Genomic DNA, 26552 nt, shown 5'->3' with positions numbered 1-26552 from the left:
TTTCATCTTTTCATCAAAAAGTTTATTTTAACTATAATGTACACAAACTAGATGAAAACCATTTATTTTCTCCAAGAAAAGTTCTGATGAATTTTGGATGTTTTAAGTAAACAAGATCCAATCTTTTGGAATGTTTTCTAAGTCTTTCCCAAGATTTGTAATCAACATTTTGAATATCTTACAGAACATGAGTACAAACCTATTAGTCCCTGAGGCTGCATCACAACAGTTAAAAAGCCAAAAGAACAATGACAAGACAGGCATTATTTCACAAAATTTCACACTATCTTCATATACAGCACAAAGAATGAAAGTTGCATATCAAGATGTTAAACCACAAGAGAGAACACTTAACATGGAAATTCACACAGAACTGGTACTATAAAACATTATGCAAACACCTGACAGACTGAAAAGTGCTGTTTGTCAATGCATGCATCTCTCACAGTCACAGTATTGCACAGCACCAAAATAACAGCTTAAGCTGATAAACTTTGTCCTAAGTCCCTATCTCTTTTATTCTTGTATTGAATCTTTTTATTTCCTTCTGACAGCTGCACTAAAATACTAAACCATTCTCAAAGGTTGAATGACATGATCTGGGTATCACAGCTCAGTAACTCATCATGGATGACAGGAAACATTTCAGTCTTTGATTACCGGTAAGAATTTTACTTGTCTTTCAAATGTTTATTGCAAGTTTCTAAGCAGGAGGAGGAAAACTGAAAGCTCAGGCAAATATTAATGATTAAAAACAGCGAGACATCAACTCCACCTAATCTAATATTAGCATTTGTTTTTAAAGCAAACACTTTTTGAAACTTCATACCCAGTGTATTTTCATTTGTTGGCCACAGAGCAAGCTGGAATTCTGTACTGAAAAATCTACAGCAGACGTTAATAGCTGTTTAAAGCTATTCCCACAACGAGGTGATAATCCAGTCTGTTCAGCAGAATTTGAGGTGTTCTGCCCCATTTAAAAGCACAAAGTTTCCAGTGGTTCTCCATTTTCACCTTAGCATGGTGATAAAAGGAGTGGGCCTTCACAGATTTCAGAATTCTAAACCCTTTTCTGTTTTGCCTCATTAAAATGCTGGAAAGTAAAACATAATTCTAATGGATTTGTAAGTAATACAGCTACCTAAATGGACAATTTTCCATTACTTTCAGGACAGTGTTCATACAGTACTTATCAAAATGAATACCTATAAAGTGCACATTAAGTTTATGCATTTGTTTCTTCCATTCCTCCTCTAAATACGTTAAAAGAAAGTGTTAGGAGGACTGTGTTTATAAAGTCAGCTGTTCCAGCTGCTCTGCAGTTAAACTGATTTACAGAGAGAGAATTACAAATATAAAAACAACTCCATTAAGACCCAGTCCTTACAGTACTGAATTATATTATATAGACAACCTTAATTTTGATACTGTTCAACTTCTGAGCAGTCTTAGAGATTTTAACCTGCAACTCCTTAGGAACTCAGGAAAACAAAATCCAAAACCTTTTTTTAAAAAAAGGGGGGGGGGAATATTCCCCACATGGCACCTGGCTGACAACCTCTCTGGTGGGACAGCAGCAAGGCTGGAGCTCTTTGGCTTATTGCACAGACCCAAGACCTGAGCCAGGCAGTAACTGTCAGAAGAGCAGGCTGTCAGCCTTCTGCAGGGGAGTGGGGGTGGGTGACACATCTTGCCCGAGTTTTTTTGGCTACTTCCCGATTAGGGCATGGCAAGTATCTCCAGGTCCATGCCAGACGAAGTGTCTAATACCAATTATTTCCACAACTCCCACATGTAAGCCCTGTCCCATTCTCATTTGCCTGTCCTTGCCTACTCCCATTACTATTTCAGGACTGGGTCCCCACTGCTCCTTTTTGTGTCCAACCTCTCCAGGCTCTATTTCATAAGGGCTCTTTACAGCTAAGTCTCCTCCTCCAGCTAGTCCTAGTTTTCTTATCTAGTATTCAAAGAGAAGGTCCAATCTCAACAAATCTTAGCCCCTCCCTATGTCTAGTCACAGTATTTCTGTGACATTAGTCTCAGTCTTCACTTGTTCCCTAGGGGGATACCTGTCACAGTCATATCAGGCTCTTGGCCCACTCTACTCACCCTCCTTCATCAGATTTTTGTCCTCTCTACATTCAACAGGGCAGTAGCTTCTTGCCTGGATGCCAGTAAGGAGTCATTTAGTTCAAGGAAGAGAAATTGCTATGCTCAGCTCCTATTCTGGAAGATACTCCATTTCTGAAGAGCTGTTACAGAGAATATTGCTGGGCTACAACCGGACTGGCTCAGCTGGGGCCATGGACAGTATCGTCAACACTAGATGGAAGAAAGGGAAGTAATGCTCAATAGAGGATAACTACTTAAAGATTTTAGTCAGAACTAACTAACAAACCAAAACTGCATTAGCTGATCTTTAGAAGTCTCAACATTTTAAAACAGACATAAGTGTCTGAGATCACAGTGGAGATTTTTTTGTTTTAAGTTTGGCAACACAATAAACAACTTGAAATTGAGCCTTCTGACAGGAAGAATCAGACAACTACAACAACTTCCCTACTAAAGACAAATGTAAATACAAGGCATGTAAACATTAGGCAATTCCTTATTTTTATTTTTTCTGACAGTTTTCATAGGTGAATTCAAGTCCAGAAGTGTTAAGCAGCTGATTTTGCTCAAACGATTTTTTGCAAAGTACTAACCCAAATACAACAACCCTTTTGGCATGTATTACAATGAAGAAATATCAACATAAATTTACACCTTCATTTCATATTATTCAAGGAACGGAGTACCAGTAAAGGTCTATGTGTTTACTCTGTAGAGCCTTACTGTGAACTCCTGTCTCTCACTGAGAAGTACTCACTCCTGCAAACAATCCCACACAAATCAATGCTTCCTTTCCTTAGATGTCACATTAAATCACTCAGGCAGTAAGTGCTGTGGATGGGATTTGCAATCTGTTAGTAGTGTACATAAAAAGGATGGTCTGTATTTATGGAACAAATGACGAAAAACAAAAATAAACTGGCATTTCCTCTAAGGTAACTGCAGACAGCACAGGAGGCATATTTGGGAATTCTAAGGCAACAACATTGGATCAGTATATGAAACTACTGAAACCAAGTTCAAGGTACTGCTTTTTTCTGCAAAGTAAAAATATTCTGATGTAGGTTTTCTTTTTTATTCAGTAGGAGGTAGCAATATGAAATGCCAATATTGCCACCAGCAGTATTATGTACTCAACTTCTGCATTCAATTAATCCCTTAAGATATGTAGTGCCTGGTAGGAGTGGAACACTCTTCCCTATATTTAAGAAAAATCTATCTGGCAATACTTATATATATTAAAAATCCACATGTACATTTTCTGCAGACTTGCAGTGTAATAGTTTTTCATAATTCACTACAAAAATGTGATTCCACAACTGCTACCCTACACTTGGACTACTACAGGCATATGGAAACTGTACAGACATCTTTCCTAGAACTGGGAATACTGCATATCCTGCAAATTGTCTAGGACTCCAATCCTGTTTGAGAAGCAGTTAAAAGTAAATGTTTGGGTTGAATACTGATATCAAAATACAGATTTTAATAATTTACTCTTAAAAAAACCATTCATATTTATAGCGTCTTACAGAAAATAAACAATTCATCTGATTATCAGATATGTTCTCAGCTTTTCCAGTTCCAAGGTATACAGAGGTCTCCATCCTGCAGCACAGAGTAGAAATGTGAAATGCAAAGATGCATGCCTTGTAGGTATGGTAATGATTCTTCTAGCAGTCGCTTACAACAATCTATCATCTGCACACTGGAAACACTGGGTTCCTTATACAGCCGATCCAAAGAAAATTTTTCAGTGGAAGTATTGATTAGCTCCTTTTCGGTAATCATCATCCTAGTAAATGAAGATGACATAGTGACAAAATTAGGATGTGCTCTTTTCAAAAAAAGAAACACCCTTGAAATAAGTATATTTATAGATTATATGCATACAAAGGTATCACTTCATGTACAGTTATGGCACAGTTGAGATTTTTGTGCAAGTCAGTACCTGTGTATACTTCAGAGGTTAGACTGGACATGCTTTCATGACTACATGCAATAGCATGCTTACAAAGAGTCATGTTTGAAAACACACGTGACCAAATTTTTGTGTGGCCAGATAATGGTAATATACCAAAATAAAAATCCTCTGAGGCTTCATTTTTAAGATGAGGGATGGAAGTTTTTAACCTTCAAAGTTTAAACTTTGAGAATAAAACCAGGTTAATGAGTCAGCTGAGCAATGACTACTCTATCTTCTTAACTAAGACCCCACATGTCATCTACAACAATGGATGTCAGGTACAGTCAACTAATGTATATTAAGAATATTAATATCTTATCAACTGCAGGAAGTACAGAGAATATTGTAAGCATAACTTACAGATGAATTTTTTCCACTCAGCCCAGACAAAAAGTAGTAAGAGGACAGACCACATGGCAAATTCAGGCTCCTCAGAAATAAAGTTAATCTGGAGAATTAATCAAGAGTCACTGGAACTGTGGACCATCTGACGCAGAGACAGTTCAGGTTGAGCAAGACACACTAGCTCAGGCACTGTGCCACATTATAGCTGTATTTATTCTGGAGCCAGCTTGGTTGTAGAAACACCACAGTCACTGCCCTACAAGATGCAATCTGAGCCAAAAGGCCTCCATGCCTCCAATCTGACTGTGTGGAACTAGCGTGGGTATGCTCAGCACCTGGAGATGCAGCGTGCTTAGAGTGCAGCACAGTTGTGCATGGGGTCAGCTTGGATACAGCTAGGTGGGTGAGCATCAGCTGCACCGGAGCTGAGACAACTCTGCCCGCATTCGGTAATCCTCCAGATTCCAGAAGAGATGAAGTTGGACACCGTACCACACAAACACCCAGAGCTGGTGCTATGTCTCATCCAGTAAGTGCTACTGTGAGAGCACCTGGAAACAAGAGGCAGATTTGTAGAGCCAGTGAGATATGAGTCAGCCCAAGCTGAGCATGGACCCAGCTACTGAAACTATTTGACCTCAGGATGACTCATGTAAAGTCACTACTGAAGGGGCTCAACACCACTCTCTCCAGACCTCAGGATGAGATGTCAGTGCATTTGCACAGCACCGCACTGCACGGAGGCACTCAGATTGCTTTACAAGAACTCAGCCCAGTTCTGGCATGGTCAGGGCTGAACTGGAGTTAACAAGCTAACCTGGAGAAAGCCTGCTCTGCACCAAATGCATCCGCTCCACTCTCCTGAGTGCATTCTCTAATACCTTTGATCCAAGTTTGCCTGTTATGTGAAATCTCAAGTTGCCGTTCCCTTGAAGGATAGAAAGTCAGCTGTACATAGTGAGAACCGCAGGTTCTAGTCACTTCCACAAAGAGGCTTACACCTTTATCACAATACAAAAGTGGTACTTTACAAAAGGAAAGTAGATTCATGCTAAATCTTGTATTACTAAAACACTGACATTTGCCAGACAGATAACACAATTCTCTCTAACAGTAGTATTTGAACTCTTCACTGCAGCAGGTCATACAGAATTCCAGCTATGCTATTTACTGCGTATAAAACACATTCATCTGCAAGTGCAAAGTAAATCCTGTATGTCAAACTATTTTCCTGTACTCGGAGCCCCTGTAACAACCACTGCTGTGAGCTGCACTGGTTACTCAAAGTGAGTATGTAAGAATTAAATGGGTACGCAGGAAGATAAGAACAATCAATCAGAACTGCTAAATGGGTTCTGTTCACACAAACATTAAATGGAAAGGAATTTCCAGCTTCAATAAAAAAGATAATTAAGGGGAAATATGACATATCGATGAAATAAAAAAGCAGAGGTGATAAATACAGAGGACTCTTCGTATTTTCAACGGCACAAGAGCAAGAGAATGCCATCAGGCCGCAGGTCTATAAAAAAAGAACACCTCTCTCTCCTTCACATACACATGCTACACTTAAACTGTATAATTTGCTGCCACAGGATATTTTAGAGCCACAAAATGTAAATTGGTTCAAAATGTAATTAGACAATTAAGAGAAAAAAAGATTACTGAATGCTCTTAACACGAGATGACATTTTATCTTCAAGTATTTTTCTCAAGCATAGATTGTTAAAAACTGGGAAGGAGGACAGAGTTAAAGAAAGGAAAAAAACCCCCCACCATATTTTGGCCCCATTCATATAGCCTTTCCCTAAGCTAACGAATGATAGGGTTTAGACAGATCTTTGGTCTGACACAGTATAGCTATTCTTAACTATTTTATACAAAGCAGCAATCATCTAACACACAAAGAAGCTGAAATATTTAGCTTAGCTCTTACTTAAAACACAGACACTTAGAGTATAAGGAGAGCATCACAACTCTTCCATTGCTAATCTGAAAATGACTTTTTCCTGGGATAGGTGTCTTTGATGGGTAACTTTTTTTTGGGGGGCGGGGGGAGGGAGGAGGGGAAGTGAGTTACCCAGAAAAAAAAAATGCATAATTTGCTACAGCATCCCCCCAAATCCCTACACGGACAATACTTTTCTAGCTATCACGTACCAAAAGGAAGGTATTCTATAAAAAGCTATTCAACAATTATAACCTATACTGCAATAACAACATATCTTCAAAGCTGGGTATGGGTTCAAACCCATACAGGTGATGGGAAAACCCCAGCAATCCTCAATGTTCTAGCAAAATCCATCTCCCAGATCAAGCATCCCAAGGAACAAGATCTAAAACCATAAAGTCTTCAGTAAGCTTTATGCCCACAATAACCCTCACAAAACCATCAAGGTCTGTACATGATACATACGCTCATGACAAAAGCGTTTCAACAATTCATTAAAAGCTATCCAAAAAAGCAAAACAAGGTTTCACTAACAACCTCTAGAGGACAGTAACATCCAATTACCCATGACAATGTTTTATTCAAAATAATCACAATATCTCTACTTCATGCTCTTGAGCCTCAAAGGCACATACAATGTCCAAGCCTGAGAAAAAAAATTTACAATTCTGCTGGATACTAAAAGTCATGAACTTAATATTATATGCTGATACTATGGCACATTATAGTCATCTCTCATCTTGCTACCATCTATGATAGTAGCAGAGTACAAGGAAGTATTTCCCTCCTCATTCTACCCCAAGTTTGTTCTCCTCCCCTTGTAAGGTCCTAACTAATCCTTTTCTCATTTAACTGTCATCTAACAACTAGTAATAATTCTCTGGTTGGCTTCAATTGTTTTTAGTTTTGATTATATTGTTTTCTTGCCACAATGTAAGTAACATTAGTAGAAGTTTGTTGCTTTTCTTTCTCAATAAAAAGGTCTCTTCCTTAAAAAAAAATAAACAAAACTCTCCTCTTGCAAAGTCACTGTAAAAAAAGTGTTTTGCAAGCAAATATCTTTTATTTCTGAATAAAGTACAACTATTTCTACAAGCTGAAGGATGGGTCCTGTCTAGCAACTGTTCATGTTCACTCAACACTTAAAGTTTTAACTCAGCAAAGCTGATAGGTAAAGTTAATTTTATAAACAGAAGTTTTGAAAGAGCAGGAATACATTCTTCAAACTTCTCTTATTACTACAAATAAAAAATATCACCTACAACAAGAAGATTTTCATGAGCTAAATGTACTGAATTACATGAACACTTACTCTTCCTTTCTTTTCAAATTCTGTCTTGCTTCTTGGGCTTTGGCGATAATAAACCATTGAAGAGTTGCTGGATCACAAGCTGTTGGGATCGTAAAGTGTCCTAATTCATGCAAGCTTGGTGCATATCTATCGCTGTAACAAAACATGGTGGAAATTAAAACCAAAATATCATTTTTGCACTAAAATATTTACATGAATTACTTTCAGAATGAAATCTGAAGACAGAGGTAAGAATATCAATTAATCATAATCAGAATAATTGATAAAAGATCAAATTTGGTTCATAAGAATACAGAAATGTCATACATTTTAAGTTTTTTTTTAATGTTTCAGAAGCAACTCTGCCAACATTACTCAAAAAAATATATACACCATCACCACAGCTGACTGATGACCTGAGAGCACAAAATCTTTGATTTAGCCCTGCACAGCACATTAAGACAGAATTTTGACACTAACTTCACCGAAATATGCATGATTCCCTTCTATGTGACCCCTTCCAAACCCAATAAAAGTCACTTAAAACCTTTAGAAACAAAAAAATTCCTGAAATATGAAAGTTTATGGTAAGATTACTTTTCTTATTAGTGAAAGCAATAACTAATGTAACCACAAAAAAGAAAAGAGAGCCTGAAAACAAAAAACAAAAAACCCACTTTCCTGCAAATACGTACCTTTCTAGAATCATTTGCAAGCCTCGCAGACTGCGAGGATGAAAAGGTAGTCTACTGTCAAGTAATTTACTATAGAAGCAGTCCAGAGTGTCATAGTACTCCTCCAGTGTCAACAGGGGTTGCAGCTCTTCAATATATATTACTTGTATGCCTCCCAGAAGCTGGCTTATCCGATCCTCCAAGAACAGCATCCTTTTTTGAAGTTTATAATAATTTGGCAATCTCTCAAAAATCTGTGCACATACACAAAAACACTTCCTATGTTACACAGCATATAACTTAAAACTAAGAAATGAAAAAATTCACAAGAAACTATAAAAAAAACCCAGACTCTTAACAGTGCAAACATGGAACCCAAGGGAAAAAAAATTCCAAAGAATTCCTCAAAATGGAATGGAATGGAATTCCAAAATGGGAATTCTTTGGGCAAGATATAATGGAATGAGCTTATAAGCATTTTCAGTGTTTATACTACAAAGGAACTGAAAGTCTGTAACAAGATTGACAGATGTCCTTTATCTCTGTATATATAGAAATTAATAGTCCCAGATCCAAAGAGTTTCTAAGTTGAGGTCTACATAAAATGTTTACCACCACAGTTATAGCGGTTGAGGTATACCACATACAGTCAAGGAAAGGTTTTTTTGCCAGCCTAATTTATACCAACTTTCAAAAATGCAAAGAGTCTCTGTTGCTGAAACTAGTTACTTCCAAGGATTTGGTTGATAACTAGTTTTGTCTCAAGTCTGAAGGGAGGGGAAACAGGAGGAAGATACCCGATCTCTAGTTTACAAACCTAAGCCCAGAAAGATTAAGAAGCGTTCAGATTTCTCAGTCAAGACACAGAAGGTAGGTACTAAGGAGAAGGCTGGAACAAGTGCAACAGTGGCAACTGGGCAGGAGCCCTGGAACAGGGCAACAAGTGAAAAGGGACAGTCTGTATTAGCAGTCACTCCTTATCCTCTACCCAGTTATTACTAGAATGCAGTTATGTATACAAAAATATTCTTGCTTGAACAATTCAAATGATTTCAGAATAATCTATTGAGAAATCTGACAGAATAGTGGAACCAGAGCAGCTTCTGGCACAATAAAATTTAAAAAATATTTTGGTTATAGTTTTTTTTTTAATTTTTATTTTTATTAAAAGGATGTCCCAACTTAACAAGAGACTTAAGAATCATTCACTTTGAAATCTTACTTTGGTCCAGTGATGGTGAACATCCATGGTTCCCAGCATTATGTGGCCTGCTGCACTCATACCTGAACGGTCTGTAAATATCAATGTGCGTCCTAATGATTGAATAAAGCTCTTTAGTAATTTTGGTTATTGTAATTATTCCCATACTTATTTAAAATTTAACCATGCTCCTAATATGTCACAAACAAAACATTTTTTCAGTGCAAACAAAAATGAGTGGGTGCTTTCGTTATTCTCAAAATTTGAAGAAGTGATTCTTGAAAACTCCAGTTCAAGGATTTTTTCATACAAACCTGAATTAGCATTTGCCTTCTCCCTGTTTAAATTTGGTATATTTTTAGGTTAACTGGATTTTTTTTTTTTATTACAAAGGCTAATTTTAAATTAAGAGCAAATCTTAGCAGATAGCTTCTTTAAAGAATCTGTACAAGATGCATACCCTAAGAAACATATGCTACAGACCTGAAGTGATTTTATACAAAGAACCAATATGTAAAAAGTTGATCAAAGAACTATAAAAACACCCATTCAAAACCATTTCCAAAAAGCTCTCTACAACTCAATAAAATCAGAAATGCCTCCGTATTAGATTTTGTTTAAGAAAGAATAGAGATAACATAAAAGACTTATACTAGGTCTGTTTTTAGGTGAAATCAGTTTTGAGTTTAATTTTTGTTTGTTAAAAGTATAGAACAAAGATTCAAGAATGTTTTCAAAATTGTTTTGGGTAAAAGCACAGGTAACTGTTTACCAAAATAAGCTTCCAAAAGGCCTTCAGTGTGAAGTATTAATCTACAAGACAAGGCTTAAATGGATGACTGGAATGTAACAAGGACCAAAACCAACAAAGAGTTAAAAAAAAGAAAGAAAGAAAAAAGTATGAATCCTTAACTTTGTCCCCATAAAACGGATAGATGACAATTGGTTAAATTAGGCAGCACGAACATCGCATGGTCATAACCATTTGAGCTAGAAAATAAATGCTGCACGCTGAACAAATCATAAGTTAAAGCAATGTTACCAGTAGCTCCACAATAACTAAAATCTCAAGATAAAAGGGCAGGTGTTGCCTTTGTAAAGAATATTATTAGACCACTGTAAGAACGGAATACCATTCCACCTTTGGAGTTAAGCTTTGCAAGAATTACATAGTTGAGATTGAAATGACTAATTAGGAAGCTCTAAGACAGAAATAAAAAAGAAATAAAATGGAATATAATGGCTTCCAGCTACAAGACCAATTACTTCTCTTCAAGAGTCTAGAAGGTGAAGGCAGCTGATATTTTAAAAATGTATCTAGGACAGAAGTCAAGCCTCTGACCTGTCAGGGTTGAACACATCCCTCTACATCAACATACCGACATTTTACCCTGCCCTCAGAAATCAGTTTTCCAATATCCTTGTGACAGAACAACACTGACTTTAAAGCATCTAGTGTATTCCCTTACCTCAGTGTAAGATTAATTGTACCTATATAATTCCTGACAGGTGTTTGTCCAATATATTATTAAAGATCTTCAAAGATAGAGACCCACTTCTCTAGCACTTTACATCCTTAGCACACTTCAGTAAAAAACTAATCTGAAACCTGATACAATTTAAACCTATTGCTTATTGTCCTAACCTCCCTGCCTTTTGACAAAGGATTAAATGAACCCTCAAATTAAAGCCACTCAAAACTGAGTATCTGAAGAGAGGCATAAATGTGGAGTTACAGTTAAAGCCAACAGCTATTGCCATAGGTCAAACAGGTACAAGAGAAAAATGATCAGGTTTATAGAATATTTTAGTTTTTCCTGAGATGATACAGACTTCAGTATAAGTATTTTATGGAACATGCATGATAACAGAACATAACACCACCATTTTAAAGAGATTTTAATAAGTCCCCCTTACAGATTATTGGCTCTTTGGAGAACTACTAGCATTTTTGTGCTGGCTCTACCACAGGTAAAAATCTATCACTACCTTCCACCCTTTCAGACAAACAGTCTGAATTTTTTGCTTTCATTGTTAGTACTTAGGCTTGCAGGTAATAAGAAATAAAGCAGAAGTTGAGTGTAGTGAGTACACGGTCAGGAAAAGTCACTTAAAAAAATACGCTGTAGTTTAAAATGCAAGTTCTCATCAGCATTTCAGTAAGCCCAGCAGGTTTTTACTGTTATCAAGAGCACTCGTGAAAAGCAGCACAGCACCCTGGCCACTGAAGACTCATATGCATCTTTGAATCAATACTATATTAGGATAGATGAGACAAGTAACAAATATACCTTTAACATTTTTTAATACTTCAGGTCTTTGTTGGACTAAGCGACCTAGACTGTGTAGTTGGCTACAGCGATGTGCAATACCCCAGCTTCTCTGCCACCTAAGTAAAAACACAATTGAGAGTACTTAATTCTCAACATTACATAAACAAAATTGCAGAAGTTGAGATACAGCTGAGAGCCTTAAACACAGACAATAACTCACATAGAATAACACTTCTTGGACAGTAATAAAAGCGAAGACCCTACTGAAAAGCTGTTCATGTCATATGCTACTTGAAGAAATAAAAGCCTAAAAAAAAAAAAAAATTTAGAATCTCTCAAAGTGGGTGCCAACAACAATATGGAATAAAAACAGATAAAGTAAATGCATCTAGGAAAAATAAATACAAAAGCTAGTAGATGGAACAGAACTTGAAAAGCAAATCTCTCCCCTACTAAGAAGGGGTAGGGTAAGTAAATAGCAATATGCAAGCCAGTATTTGTTCCAGTCATGTGACATGCAGTTTGTTTGCACACTGTGTAATGTGTGTCTAGAGGAGCAAATACCGTATACAAGTTGTCTGTTTTTTTTCCTTCCCCAAGACATTACTATGATTCTGATGGTAAGCTGTTTTTTTTTTTTTTAAACAGTATTTAACAGTGGAATAATTTTTGTTTCTATAATAGTAACTCCGTTAAACTATGCAGGACACAGGAGTTACATTACATTGGTGACTTTAAATATACATTGTTTTGATATTTCTTTCATCATAGACAGAAAAGATGAACTAATAATTAAATTTCAAAAAGTGTTTAAATTGTAAAGTTGTCCCAATATATCAAAAAATTACGTTCTTGATCTTTAGCCAAACTTCAGGCTGATTTAAAACTGCCTCAAAGTGGGAAATTATCATTCCTCTTGTTTAGAGAAATTTGTAACTGGCAAAAAGCCATCTTTGGGACACTGAGAATGGCACTATGCCACGGCACTCATAAGGCAACTCAGTCTATTATAATGTAAGTCATTTTAATAACTATTTACTATTACCTAGCAATATCACTTTGGCCTTCACTAGTACAGATCAGAACATAAAAATGTGGTTTTCAGACTCTGTCCTCTCTTCAGCTGTCCTAAACTTCTACATAGCATAAAGCTAATGATCCCACTCTATTTTTCAAACCTCCGCAAAAACTAGCATTAGGCTGCATGATAAAAGTAGCAGTTTCCTATTAATATAGTTACTTGTCAGATTTCTGACAACTTGCACTGATTTCTAAATTATGGAAGGTTAATATTTAGCTCTTCACAGAATGTAATAGTCTTACAGTTTGTGCTTTTAAAATGCGCTAAGAAAATTGAACATAAGCCATGAATAAAACCAAACCCATGCATTTAATACTGAACATTGTTCCAGAAACTTAAACCTCCCCCCAAAACAAACAAAACCCCCCCCCAAAAGCCCACCACAGCACAGTTGCAGAAGATTAGAAATTTTGTTCAGAAAGACTGGCTTCAGTCTGAGGAAGCCAAGGTCCTCTACACAGTGAAAGGAAAAGAAGCATGACTTCAGAAGCTCCAATTCTCTCTGGAGAATCTTATTCTTCCCTGGTTAAAAGGAGAACTTAACAGACTAGCCTTTGATATAGTCCCCCAAAGTTTGTTCTCCCATTGCTGAATAGACTTTGGAATATTCTTTCTTTAACTTTGTCCCTCAAATGAGGATTATGAAGTATTTTCTGAAAAATATTCTGAAGAAACAAGAGCACAAACTGTACTCTGCCCTTTAAAGAAAACAAATTTCTTCCTCCTCTAGAACGTGGGAAACAAAATACCAGAGAGAAGAGCATTTTTATTAAGTCTTCACAGGATGTCAGTAAATACCACGTGCAAAGCTGCATTTCACTGCTAATGTAGTTATCTTAGTAGACATGAACTTGAACTTGGGAAAAGAAATTTCATCCAGCAAAATACCCAAATTAAAGCAAATGCACAGGTCCTATTTGCTTATGTGTTTGCTTCAACTGCAGCTTGTGTTATTAGTCAAAACAGTCTCTTGCCTTACAAATGCTACATTTCGAGCAGATTGTAACTGGAAACTTTTGTCCCCATAGACTTCTGGGAAAATCTTATTCAGTGCAACAACACTTTAATATATATGAAATATAGCTGCTTTGCTGGAAAAGGTTTCAAACCCAACGGCACTACATTACACAACACTTCCTTGCTGTGACAAGTTTTTAATACAAGTTCATCTGATTTAACTTATTACCTGATATCAGAGAGCTGGAGATGATGAGAGAGTTCAAATTTTAAGCGTTCTAGTTCTTTTCGAAGCGGTAAACTCTTCTTCAGCTTTTTTACTGCACCTGCTTCATTATCGTCTAACCAGGATCTTAGAAAGGGAAAAATAAAGTAGGGCATGCCATATTATCTGTCATGCAAACAGTACAACTAACTGAACTCCTTATGTTAATTTGAAATAAAACATTAATGTTATCAGGTAAAGATAAGTTTTAAAAGCAGAGAACAGAAACTGAAACTGCTAAATACTTCCCCTTGAGATATCTATAAATGAAAACCTGGTGCTTAATGTTTGATGGGGAACTAAGCAATCAAGTTGAACAGAAGTACTTTGACAGTGTTAAAACCGTAAGACTTTTCTGAGAGGTGTGAAAGGTGTAGAGCAGCAGATCAGTTTGATTTAGGGGAAGAGCTTCAGAGCATAGTGCTTTAATGAAAACTGAAGTACTATACTTCTGTCTTACAAAATAATAATAAAAAAATCAAGGTGATCATAATAGATTATCAAATAAGGGAGAAAGTACAGAAGGGCCAACTTAGGTAACTCTTACAGTGCTGGGATGAACACAGATATATGGGTCAAAGTTTTACAATTCTTTTGTCAGTAATCACAGTCAGGGAAGCACAACTCATGGAGCACATCTGAGACTTTCAACGAGTGGATTGTTCTGTTTCTAGAAGAACTCTAAGACATTTAGCATTTGCTCACAGCATGACCTTGGAAGCTAAATCTCGCTCTTATTTTTACAAAAATAAATACTGCAATTCTTACACTATACTCTGAAGTAAGGGGAAAAAAAAAAAATCAAACTCAAAAATAAGAAGAGAGGCCAAAAGCCAAATCACCAAGTTTTAAAAACAGACTCTTAATATAGGTCTTCTATAAGATTGTCTAATAGGTTAAATATGTTTTGCAGTACCACATAATATGGTGGTTTTATCTGTGAGATGCTAGGTAGGATAATGGGTATCCTTTGCTCCGAAGATATTATCACTTCAATTCTGTAATTTTTTCTAAATGGCACATAATTCTCATTGTTATAAAAAAGGGTTTGAGGTCAGTATTTCCCATCTTGCCCCCAAATTAGCAGATACAGTTTATAAACAACCAACTTCTAAATCATAACATGCTGCATTAAATGCAAGTTTATTTGCCTAGGTCTAAATATTAAGATTGGTATACTATCTCTTTTTTTGCAGGCTGTGATAATGAAATACTAATGATAAAGACTACAGGCTTATAATGCTGTGTTACTGAAGTCCTGTAAGATGTGAGGAGCTATTTATAAGAAGTGAAATGTCCTGCCTCCTTCTGAATTGTCAGTAATATTCCACAAAACTGAAAAACTAGATTAACCAAACATGAATGCTGGGCAAAGAGACAGGAATGCCTTGGCTTAGCTGGCACTATAGTTATCCCGGGAGATCATCTGAACTCTTTTTAATTATACCAGTAGAAATGTGAGGAAATTACATATTGGATGATAGTATTTTGTATGGTTTAGAAAGACTACTGATTGCCTTCAAAAAACAAAAAAACAAAAAAACCCCCAATCAACCCACCAACAACCCCAAAACAATATTAAATAAGACTGATTTATTCTACAAATTATCAATTAAATAAAAGCTTTACATACATTAAAGTTGTTTCCACTCTCTGGGCTTGTTCTAGTTCTTCCTCGGGATCTTTGAATCCGGTAAATGAATAATAAGTCTTATCCCATTTGATAGGCCTGTTCAGCACCGTTTTTGCTTCCTTGCGGGACTGAGAGTTCACATTCAAACTTTGAACATGCTCTGTAGATAAACTGCAGGAGTTGAGAATATCTAATACTGTGCTCAGTAGGTCCCTGGTACGTAATGTAAAACTGACTGCTCGAAACCCTATAAAATACAAGTCCCACAAAATTAGCATTATTTAATTAAAAATATTTTTAAATGCATTCACGCTTTTCTCATCTTACAAGAGTTCAAAAAGGTGTGCATAGGTATGCATGTGGAAATTAAGATGAAACTGTTATTGAAATATTCACTGCAAAATTCAAAGCGCAGTTTAAAACTGTATAGGTCCAAAAATATAAACAGAGAGCTATTTCAACTATCTGAATCATTGGACAAGTTGGAAGCTTACCACAGCTGAAGCAAAAGCAAAAAAGGATGATTTTGATTTAGCAGTGGCAGTTTTGTCCAACAGCTCTACACACAATTTATATTATTACTAATCATCAATTTGGATACAATCCAATATAGAAATGCAGTATTGTAACAGTTCTTAACAAACTCTGAACAAAAGCTTCAAAAAATACTTACACACTCACTAAAACTAAAGCCCAGTAGTTAAGTGACTGGACTAACTGGCTCATTATAAAGCAAGCCAGTTTTACAGTCAAAAGCAGAACACAGCTGCCAGTTCAAGTCTTATTTTAAATAGAAGTGAACATACCACTAGTATTTTCTTGAAAAACAGTGTATTTTTTTGTTCTGGCAGTAGGATCCCTCAAAATTTGCTCAAGGTTTTGGACCAGCAGGATACAGAACATAATGAAAATGCATGTGATGAGTAAGGCAAACCAGTTCATTTATAGACAAATTTGTAAAATAAAATTAATCAAGTATTCCAAACTCTGCAATATTTTCTATAGTCTCAAAACTAAAAGAGTATATGGTAAATTAAAGCTTCATATATTATACAATTTCTGCTCTCAGAATAAATTCATATTGATCCTACAGCACATTGATATTGCATTACTACACATTGTCTGCAACGAGAAAAAGGACCTAACTTTTGCTCCAGTTAAACACAAACAATGATACTAAAAGCAGTAAAATTATCATTTACTTCAACATGTTTTTTACTTCACCATACTGTAACTTGACCTCAATGTCACCATAAACTCTCATTCTTGCAATATTTTATTTAAATCTTAAAGATGTCTAGTTACTTGGGATAGTCTTAGCTGTGTGGTCTAATGCATATTTTCATGGTTTGACAGAATTTTACTCAACTGAAAAGTCAGTATGACTGTGTAAGACTAAGAAATGGCCTTTTTTAAAGAATTTTAATACAGGAAGATACATTCTACACAACATAAAAGCACCTGAAGCACTGAAGGATTCTGGAACATTAGAAGAGTTTGGTTCACTTTCTCTTACGTAAAAAGTAAGACGAGTTGGCTTAAAAGAGCGAAATCCTGGTTTCTGCAGATTCTCCAAGTAGCCATTTAACCTCTTCAGAGAATTTTCATTTACCTCCTATTTAAAAAAAAGAAAAAAATTAACATTATAAATGATAAACTTGGCCAGAGTTTTCATCTTACCTTTTTAATCTAACATGCAGACTTAGTTTTTACAAACGGCCAGCTGCTCTTAATGAACAGTCATATAGTTCATGTTCTCAATACAACTGAATAATTACCTTGCCCAAATACATTGCAATGATGTACATACTGGTACATTCCTATAACAGATTCCAAAAACATCATTTTCAAGGTTTTCAAGCTTAACCCCCCCCCCCCCCCCCCAGAGTTTTCAACTATAATGCACATTTCAAAGTGGTAAAGAAAATATGTATTATAATCAGATTAGAAGGACCCAGGATTTTCTTTATACAAATTACACAGAAAATATGACTAATAAATGTTTAAGGGATATATCCTTGTTAAAAATAAATTTAAAAAATATCTTTTTGTTCTTTGGTAATAATAACATTCAATTCTAAAGTTAGCTAATGATCTTCTAACAGTAGTAAAAACAGCTAAAAACACTTCCATCCTCGATATATGCCATATTTACCAAAAAAAGCATCACTGAAAGATTTTTACCCTCTCTTTGGGATGCTGGCCAAAGAAATCTGGATGCACAGCAAAATAGAAAGGTCTGAGAGCATTGATGGCATCAGCTCCTGACAAGGATCTTGACTGAAGAATGCATTGTGGCAATATCTTCTCCAGGCATAACCTAACAAAATAATAAAAAATGTTTACGTATGATGCAACTAATCAAGTGACAAACTGATATAAGTTACATTAGAATATGGGAATGGAGTAAACACTGAACTGAAAGTACAATCATTTAAAAGCAGTATTTTAAGTCCGAGTGCTGGATTTTTTTCCTGTGTGACCCACAAAGCCATGTTTGTATGGAGCAAAGCTAACAGGTTTCAGAAATGGATGCTAATGGCTGATTTACAACATTTAGATAAGTAGAATAACATTTCCCTCTACCTTCTCAAAGTATGATCAAATGAAAATTCCCCAGTCAAGTAGTTCTTTTAGAATGACAAAGACTGGTTTTGGTGGTAGATTTTTGTAGCAATTCCTGAAGCTGCTCCTGAAAGCCAAAGCTTACATGCTTTTGAACCTCCAAATTAAAAAGCAAATTGCCAATATTTCTCAAGCAGTGTCAAAAGAGCATTATTTTTTACCCAGACATAATATCAGTATTTCAATCAGAAGTAGTCCTACATTTGTTTCTGAGGTTCATGTACTTATGCTAAACAAATTCAACCTAACTTTCCAAGCATATGCTTTTACAGAAGACATTATCAACTAAGAAAACAGTTTTATTTTCTTTTACCTTCATTGAAAGAGAAGAAAACAAGGACAAAAGGAATTTCAGGAGTAGAAAAAGATCATTTAAAGTAAGAGTAGAAGGAAAGGTTAATGTTGAAGAAATTCTAGGAAGTTCAGAAAGTACAAAAGATTGAATAACTCCAATTATGTACAAATTAAACAACAGTTTAAAGAGCACATTTGTGTAAGAGAAGACTGAAATGGAAGGAATAACAAGTTCTGGAAAGAAGATCTTGAAGATTTTCTCCCATAGCTCAAAGTCGATATTCAGGTTAGCATCCTAATTACCAAAAGATGATATATATATTAAAATGTCAAATATATGGTATAAGTGGTAAATACTTAATAATAGTTTTTGCCTTTTAACTGATCTCCCGGGCTAAGAAACTCATCTGGTCAATTATTTTCTCTCTGATCTACATTTGTTCTAGTTTACAACTCAAAGGAGTAGGGCTTCTCACAGTACCATTCATTCAAACTGCAAGCCCCAACCAGGAACATGTATGGCAGGTAAGAGGCAAAACTGCTTCCCATTCACATAAAAAGAACAGCTACATTAAGTACTAGTAAGAAAGACTTTTACAAAGAGCTATTCACTCAGCATCCTAGGCCAAGTAATCATCCCAGACACAGAAACGTGTGATCATTTTCTGCCAGCTTTCATTAAAAAAGGAGAAACAAAAATTGTGCTCGGAAAATAAACAGTATTTTTTGTATTAGCAAATGGTAAATGACAACAGTTGAGTTGTCAAGCAGATGTGATGACCCTTACTTTACCTTTTTCTGTCAACCTTTCTAGTCCTTCAATTAGAAATGTGAAAACAGATAAAGCTAACTGTTTCTGTCCATAAGAGGAAGGCAAATTATTTAACAGGTCTTTAAAGTCAGCTTACTGATAACAGGAAAGGTTTTCGTAGAAAGGGGGGAAGGAAGACCTGTAATTTAAGATGACTGATGAAATTTCAAGCTGTTATGACCAAAGACAATTTTCAGAAGTGTGGACTAAATGGAAGAAAAAAATTCTTTGGCAAACACCTCTACTTCTTTGCTGGCTGCATCTGAGAGAGATTCCAGGACTAGCCAGCATTATAGCTCATGATCCTAATCTGAATAGCAGGAGATGGCGAAGTATCACACTAACATCATGCTTTCACGAAGAGCAAAACCTCTCAATAAGAACATGTCAGAGTTACTCAGTGACAGAGGAAAAAACTCTACCTGCCCTGGCAAGAAAGGAAGCAAAGCAGACTAGATAGTAATGCATATGACTGAGTGGATTTTTATTTTAGATCTAGAAGGACCAAAAAACCCTTGTCTTCCTGAGGGAAAAAAAAAGCACAAGTTCTCTTCATATTTTTCTTCTGCAACAAGTGGATGGAAACAGTAAAAAGGAAAAAAAATATATTTCCAGGAAAAAAAAAGAAAATTAACCAGTTACGTATTTAACAGCCACACAAGAAACCCACATTCTACTTCCTTCTAGCTGCTGGGTCTAGTAAGGGGCTCAGTTCTCTTTTTGCCTTGTTTTACATCATTTCCCATATCCACACTCTGACTATACTGCAAGCTGTTTCCAGTAGTTTGGAAAAAAAATTCCAACATACCTGTAAACTATTAATCACTTCCATCTGGTATTCTTCAAGAAAAATGGCCAAGTATGGATAACTTCAGTCCCCTTGCTTTGTATCTAAACAACACTGTCATGGCAGTAGGAAGGCTCAGGACTCCAGCCAAAAGTCTATTTTGAACTTGCTTAAAAGAGAAATGCTCAAAGGCCAAAATTAGTCTGTGTGACAGAAGGAAGAATTCATTCAGTGAAGGTGAAAGACAACTCTGAGGCATCCTTCGACTGAAGTGACAAAAATAAATGAATTAAAATGAATTTAGAGGGAGAAAATGCACAGAAGATGCTTCTCTCACAAGGAGCAATAGATTGTTCTAAGAGCCTTATTCAGATTGGAAGAGAAGAGAAAGGATTCATGTTAAAATCAAGGTCATAACCACTTTGAGAAGAGCTGTCTTCACTTTATGAAAGCTATGAAATACAATCTCTACTTGAACACATTATGCAATTGTAATCTAGGAGAGATTTAATTTATTGATTAAGTAATTCCCTTTTTTTTTTTTCCACAACTCTCCAATGTTTAACATTTTTGTTTATATCTTTGGCACTGAAAAGCTTTGTTAAAATTAAGCTCATTATTACAGATATATTCCTCTCCTTTTGAAACACTGAATTTTAATAACTCAGTAATGCAATAATATATCAGATATCATATTCAGCTTTAGAATACCATTTTCTCATAATTAAGCCATTTTAAAACCTTTGTTTTGTTTAGAGCCTTTTTGATATCTCACTGGAGCACAAGCTAGCTTTGGGAATTTTCAGCTGTGGATACTATGTTGAAAACTTCAAGATGTATAGATGAAAAAGCCAAAGAAATAAACATTAATCAAAAAACCACAATCAGTTTCACATATATTTAAGCCATAAGCAAACAACATTTATACACATGCTAAAAGTAAATTAGGTCAGCAACACGCCCTACCTTTTCACGGTTCTCAAACAGCAAAACATTTCACCAACTCAACGCTCAAGCCAACTTTCAGCTGTCCACTAAATTCACTTAAAAACAAAACAAAACAAAAAACTGTTTAGTAATGGCCACAAGTATTTTTCCCTATTACTTATCAGTGTGTTCTCCAAACCCTAAGTGATAGCTTTTAAAGTCACAATAATAATAAAAAATTGAGAAATTATACAAAGATACTGTTTTGCATAAGAATATTTTCATTTTCTCTACAGTTAATCTTGCAAATATTAAGTTCCTACTGTATTATGGCTTGAAGATGAACATTTAAGGATGTTCCATTTTAGAAACAAAAAAAACACTTAGAAAAATCTTTATTGAAAATATTTCCCACTCCTCCTGATGTTTAGTTTTTGTCTTAAATTTTTTGTCGAAGAAAAAAAAAAGAAAGAGAGAAGCTTCTTTTAGTATTAACACATACTAGTTAGTGTAATTCTATGTTATTTTTCACTTCTCTGGGTTCAAAATTTCCAGACAAACGATAATATTTTAAAATTTACATACCAACTATTTTTATGGGAGCACAATATGGACCAACAAAGGGAAAGACTGTGTCACACAATAAAGCCTGGGAATCTTTGTCAAAAATTTACTGTGATTCAGCAAAATAAACCAGCAATTTCTACCAGAGATATAGTAGTAATTTCTGCACTATACAACTGTAATCTAGTGTTTTGAAAAAGGAGATAAACCACCTAGTGCATCAGACTGCAGACATGTATCTAATTATTAGGGATTAGGAGGGAATTTCCCTGTCCTCAGTGTTTTCTAACATGTTTTCAGTGCACTTTTCTTACTTTTCTTTGCACTTTTCAAAACAGGGTGCACCCACTAAGTTTGTTCCTTTGAAGCACTGCAGGTGAGCCATTATCAGAGAAATGCCATTCCTGTTCCATTGTAGCATGATAGTTACTATGACTATTTTGCAAAATACATGGAATTTTAGAAGTGCATCTTAGTAAGATAATAATACTGAATTAAGAATAGAAATTGTTTACCACATATTTCACTAGAGAAAAATAAAACAGGCTGAGAAAAAACATGAAGCGCTAAAACACCCCCAAAATAGTTTACAAATTTTATGTTTTCTGATTTTCAACATGGTGGCACGATGATAACCATTTTATTTTTAGTGTCCCTAACAAATTGTCTTAAATCATAAACTAAATTAAGTTCATTAAAAAACTCTCTGGTAAGAAAATAGTTTCTCTCTCTCTCTGTAATCTTAGCTTCAGGGATTTGGACAGATGATGGAAAAAACACAAGAATCTCACTAATCTCTGATGACACTTTATATAACCAGACAAAAGCATTATTGTTTCTTGTTTCAAATATTCTATTAATGGCTTATAAGTTGTTACATTTCTTAGTTAAATAAAATTCCATGCTTTTGAATAAAGTCAACCTACATTACACCTCAAAGATATGCTTACTAACACAAACCTAAACATAAATTATATTGTACTCTACCTGCCAAAGCCTTTAGAAACAAGACATCGCATGTTACCACTTTATAACTCAAATCAAGATTATCTGGTTTCAAGTATTAACCTGCACTTGGTTCTTAAGACAACATGAAAACAGTATGCAAATACACAAAACAGCTATGTTCAGAAAATGAGCTTCAGTAAAAGTATTTAAAATTAACCTGTTTGCTGCTTAAAAGAACAGAAGCTTTTGTAATCCAATCACTAGTATTTTAACAATTTAAAATACAGTTCTGACACAATTGATCACTTCAAAATTCACTAAAGACTTTTTTTTTTGTGCTACAGTTACTTAGCTCAACTGTAAAACTCTCACTAAGATGTTTCTTAGGCCTGCCTCCCTCCCCATTAAAAAGGCACCAAATAAACAGTACAGTTCCTGCATATGCATAATTAAAGCAGATCTCGACAAAGGCCACGTTGAGGATTCGGGGTTGTACGCCGAACCCGGACAGGTAGACCAAAACTCTACTAACGAAGAACAACAGCAACAAGAAAACGTGAAGTTGAACAAGCGGAAGCGTGCCAGAAAGTGTCTGCCTGCTGCGCAGAGAAGCGGAAGTAGTCAACCAGCTACAGGAGGAACCTCATCACTTCTCTAAGGAAATTCATGAAATGCTTTATGACAAAATCATTTTTGGATTCTTGACTTATGATGCTGCCCATTTTCTTAAATGGTATCAGAGTGGCTATCATAAGTGAGAGACAGTAAAGAGCATCAATATAAACAACCTACTGACAGATGAAGGCTATGGGGGGGGGGGGCGGAGTAGAGTATCACAGCGGAGTAACATGCCAAGTTTTTTGCTACCCCGGGCCGAGCCAAGAGGCGTCAAAACCACGAAAACGTGAGAAAAAAAGGGAAGCGAGATGCTTTGGCCCGCTCTGTTTGTTTTCCAGCCACCTCGCAACAGCGGCAGGCGAGCGGCCCCCGGGGACGCCCCGCTGCCCCAACCGCCGCCGCCGCGCGCCCCCGCCCCTCCCCTCGCCGGCGGCCGTTGCGCCGCCCGGCGCGGCCACTTGCCGGGCCCGCAGCCGGCGCCGCGGCCCCCGGCGCACCCGCGCACACATGTACGCACGTATATACGCGCGCGCGCTTTACCTATGTACACTCGCATCAGCGCACGCTCTTTGTGCAGAGAGCTGCCCCCCTGCCCCCAAGCCGCCACAGCCCCAGGCGGAGGCCCTGCTGCAGGGGGAGGCCGTGCTAGAGCCCGGCCGAATTTTACCCCACAGCCGAGGAGCCCCCGCCCAGCAGGGGGCTTCGCCTCGCCCCTTCCTCCGGCAGCCGACGCTGGCGGTTTGCAACGACCGTAACGACCTTTCCGCGCGGGGGGGCGGGGGGGGGGGCTGCCCACCCGCCTCCCTTCCCTTACGGAAGGGCCCGCCCAGGCCCCGCTTACCACCACGGCCGGGCAGCGCCCCCTCCCTCGGCCGCCCGCCGGGGCTCGGCCCCCATCGCCCGGCGCAGCCGTCCCCGCCGACGGCCCCACAGGGGAGGGGGCGGGGCGAGGCGAGAGCCGTTGCGGGGGGGGGAGGCGGGAGAGGGAATTCCCGCCGGGGGCGGGGCCAGCAGCACCCATCAGGGCGCGCGCGCGCTCCCAGCCCCGCCGGCGTCTCCTCGGGCGGCCGCTGCGCCGCGTCACCCCGCGCCCCGCCCCTGGGCTCCCCGGGGCGGGGCCGCGCGCGCTGCCTCTCTGCGCAGGCGCAGCGCAGCGAGCCGCTGCCTTCCCGCAGAGCCGTTGGGGCGGTGGCGTGCGGTCCCTCCGCTGTGAGGCTGGGGGGAGGGTTGCGGCGGCGGAGCTCCCTCTGCTTCCCCGTGTTAAATGCTGCGGGACGGCTGCCGGCCTGCTGCCCATCCCCACAGGGACAACGAGCGGACCAGTTGGTGCCCTCCCAGGCAGCGAGCGGACGGGGCCTCCTCGTCCCGGCAGCGAGAGCCCGCCGAGCATGGAGGGCGAAAAATGATATTTTGGGCCGCTCTGGTGCCCTTCGCCTCTCCCTTCTCAGCCTCCGTGAAAACAGGCGGGAGTTTGCCCCCTCCCGGAAACCCCCAGCGACTTTATTGAAAGCCTACGGTGCGGGAAATGCACTTACCTTAGAGGCCTCATGGTGCTTTCTCCAGCTTAGAAATAACTGCTTTTCAGTGCCTGTGATTCCAACTGTAGAGGCAAACAATCTCTTAAATGTATTCAATGTGTAAATTACAATAATTGAAAATCTTTTGGCCAACATAAATGCACAACTATTTCACTCTGCCTTTTTTTAAGTAAACACACTAAAAGACTCCTTCATTTTTGGAAAAAAAAGAGAGGACTCAGCAGGAATCTGGAGGATTTAGAGCCAGTATCGAGTGCTTGCACAAAACAAATAGATGTTATACATCTGGTACTCGAGGATTAGGTAAAATACAAATAAACAATAAACAGTCACTGATTTGTGCTTCACCTATTACTGGCGTCCCTGGTTATGTACTGCATCCCATTTTGTAAATCTGAATGCAAATATTGCAAGCATATTACAAGAGCATGTAGCTGCGAAGTAGGAGAAAAGTTATCCCTTTTAATTTCTACTTTTAATAGTAGAATATTTCTACAGTTTTTACTCTGGGACACTGAAGGGAAATCCCTGAAATGAGAAATCTCTACTCTTTTCAAAGAGAATCACAGAATGGTTGAGGTTGGAAGGGATCTCTGGAGATCATCTAGTCCAAAAATGAATGGAAAGGAGTTATCAAAGTACTCACATGTACTTCAAAATTTCCTTGATTCTGCAGAAGGAGAATACCAGATACACAACCCCCCCCACCTGTAGTCAAATACAGAAAAATCAAAAACTATTTTCCTGCAGTTACCAATGCTAGATATATGAAATATGTGTATTTTTCTTTCAAGGTAGTTCATGTCAACAAGAAGCTGATGCAGTGACACTCAACCTCAGAGCAAGAATATTACCTATTGCTGATGAGTTTAAGAACAAAGAGAGATTAATTTAGGGATTGGAGTTATTTGCATGCAATCTATTAAGTTTCTGGGCAGAAAAGTTAAGAAACAGGACTGACAAGGTTTAGAAACTATCTGTAGTTCAGTGAAGCTTTAAATCAAGTTAACACTCTCACAACCCTTTGGGGATTTGCATAATTTTCATAATATGCAGCATGTTTTTGCCTCCCGATAGAAGCTATCAGTTAGGTAAGCAATTTGCCTGCATAATTATGCAGATGGGATAATAAATTTAATTGATTCAACAGAAAAGTGTGCCATTCATTTCACCTGAGATTTCTGTGAATTCTATGAGCAATAAAATAAATTAGGAGAGAGAATCAGCAGGTGACACTGTCAGATACCAGCTCCTTTGCATAAGGTACCTATTTTCAAATAGAGCCAGAAAAAACTTTTTTTCCCCCCACAAGCACAGGAATGTAGCTGAAATTCTAAACACTTACTGTTTATGAGTATTGCTGCAATACTCCCTGGGAGTAGTACTGTGGCTTTATCTGATCTCATTCTCCTTTATAGGTTAGGTTGGGCTCCCCATCAGTTCCCATGATAAATTCCACTGGCTCAGCAAGAATGGACCTCATGTTGATGGGTGTCTCAGTGAAAAGGCCTAGAGGTCCATAAAAAAGAATGGGCGCTCTAGACATTCAAATAATTTCTATAAAGTGGCACAAAAACATTTCTGAGTAGAAAGTTTATTTTACACCAGATAAAAATAACATCTAAAAAACTTTGTATTTTGACTACCTCTTGTCCCCAAACACAGGGAAACTTTAAAATATGACAATAAAC

The 26552-nt window shown here is 37.5% G+C and overlaps 1 protein-coding gene across 6 annotated transcripts; it reads right to left on the bottom strand.

Annotated features, from left to right (window-relative positions):
• TCAIM (T cell activation inhibitor, mitochondrial) lies at window positions 1-24242 on the bottom strand. Of its 6 annotated transcripts, XM_067291451.1 has the most exons (13): window positions 24165-24242; window positions 21233-21309; window positions 17934-18069; window positions 17211-17364; window positions 15750-15996; window positions 14081-14203; window positions 12034-12120; window positions 11832-11929; window positions 9562-9653; window positions 8361-8593; window positions 7687-7818; window positions 3645-3907; window positions 1-2322 (listed from the first exon to the last, which is right to left on the bottom strand). In XM_067291451.1, exons 2-12 carry the CDS (start codon window positions 21259-21261, stop codon window positions 3682-3684), a joined length of 1557 nt encoding a protein of 518 aa, XP_067147552.1. In that variant the 5' UTR covers window positions 21262-21309; window positions 24165-24242; the 3' UTR covers window positions 1-2322; window positions 3645-3681. The 6 variants fall into 6 exon arrangements, with proteins under 6 accessions (XP_067147552.1, XP_067147550.1, XP_067147551.1 ...); XM_067291449.1 differs by lacking the exon at window positions 1-2322 and having other exon boundaries at window positions 2591-3907; XM_067291450.1 differs by lacking the exons at window positions 1-2322; window positions 24165-24242 and adding an exon at window positions 23864-23940 and having other exon boundaries at window positions 2591-3907.
• Window positions 24243-26552: the final 2310 nt, after the last annotated feature.

Source organism: Apteryx mantelli, chromosome 2 (genome assembly GCF_036417845.1).
Source record: "Apteryx mantelli isolate bAptMan1 chromosome 2, bAptMan1.hap1, whole genome shotgun sequence".
NCBI lineage: Eukaryota > Metazoa > Chordata > Aves > Apterygiformes > Apterygidae > Apteryx > Apteryx mantelli.
The sequence above is the reverse complement of the archived record's forward strand: the minus strand, read 5'-3'. Positions and strand labels throughout refer to the sequence as shown.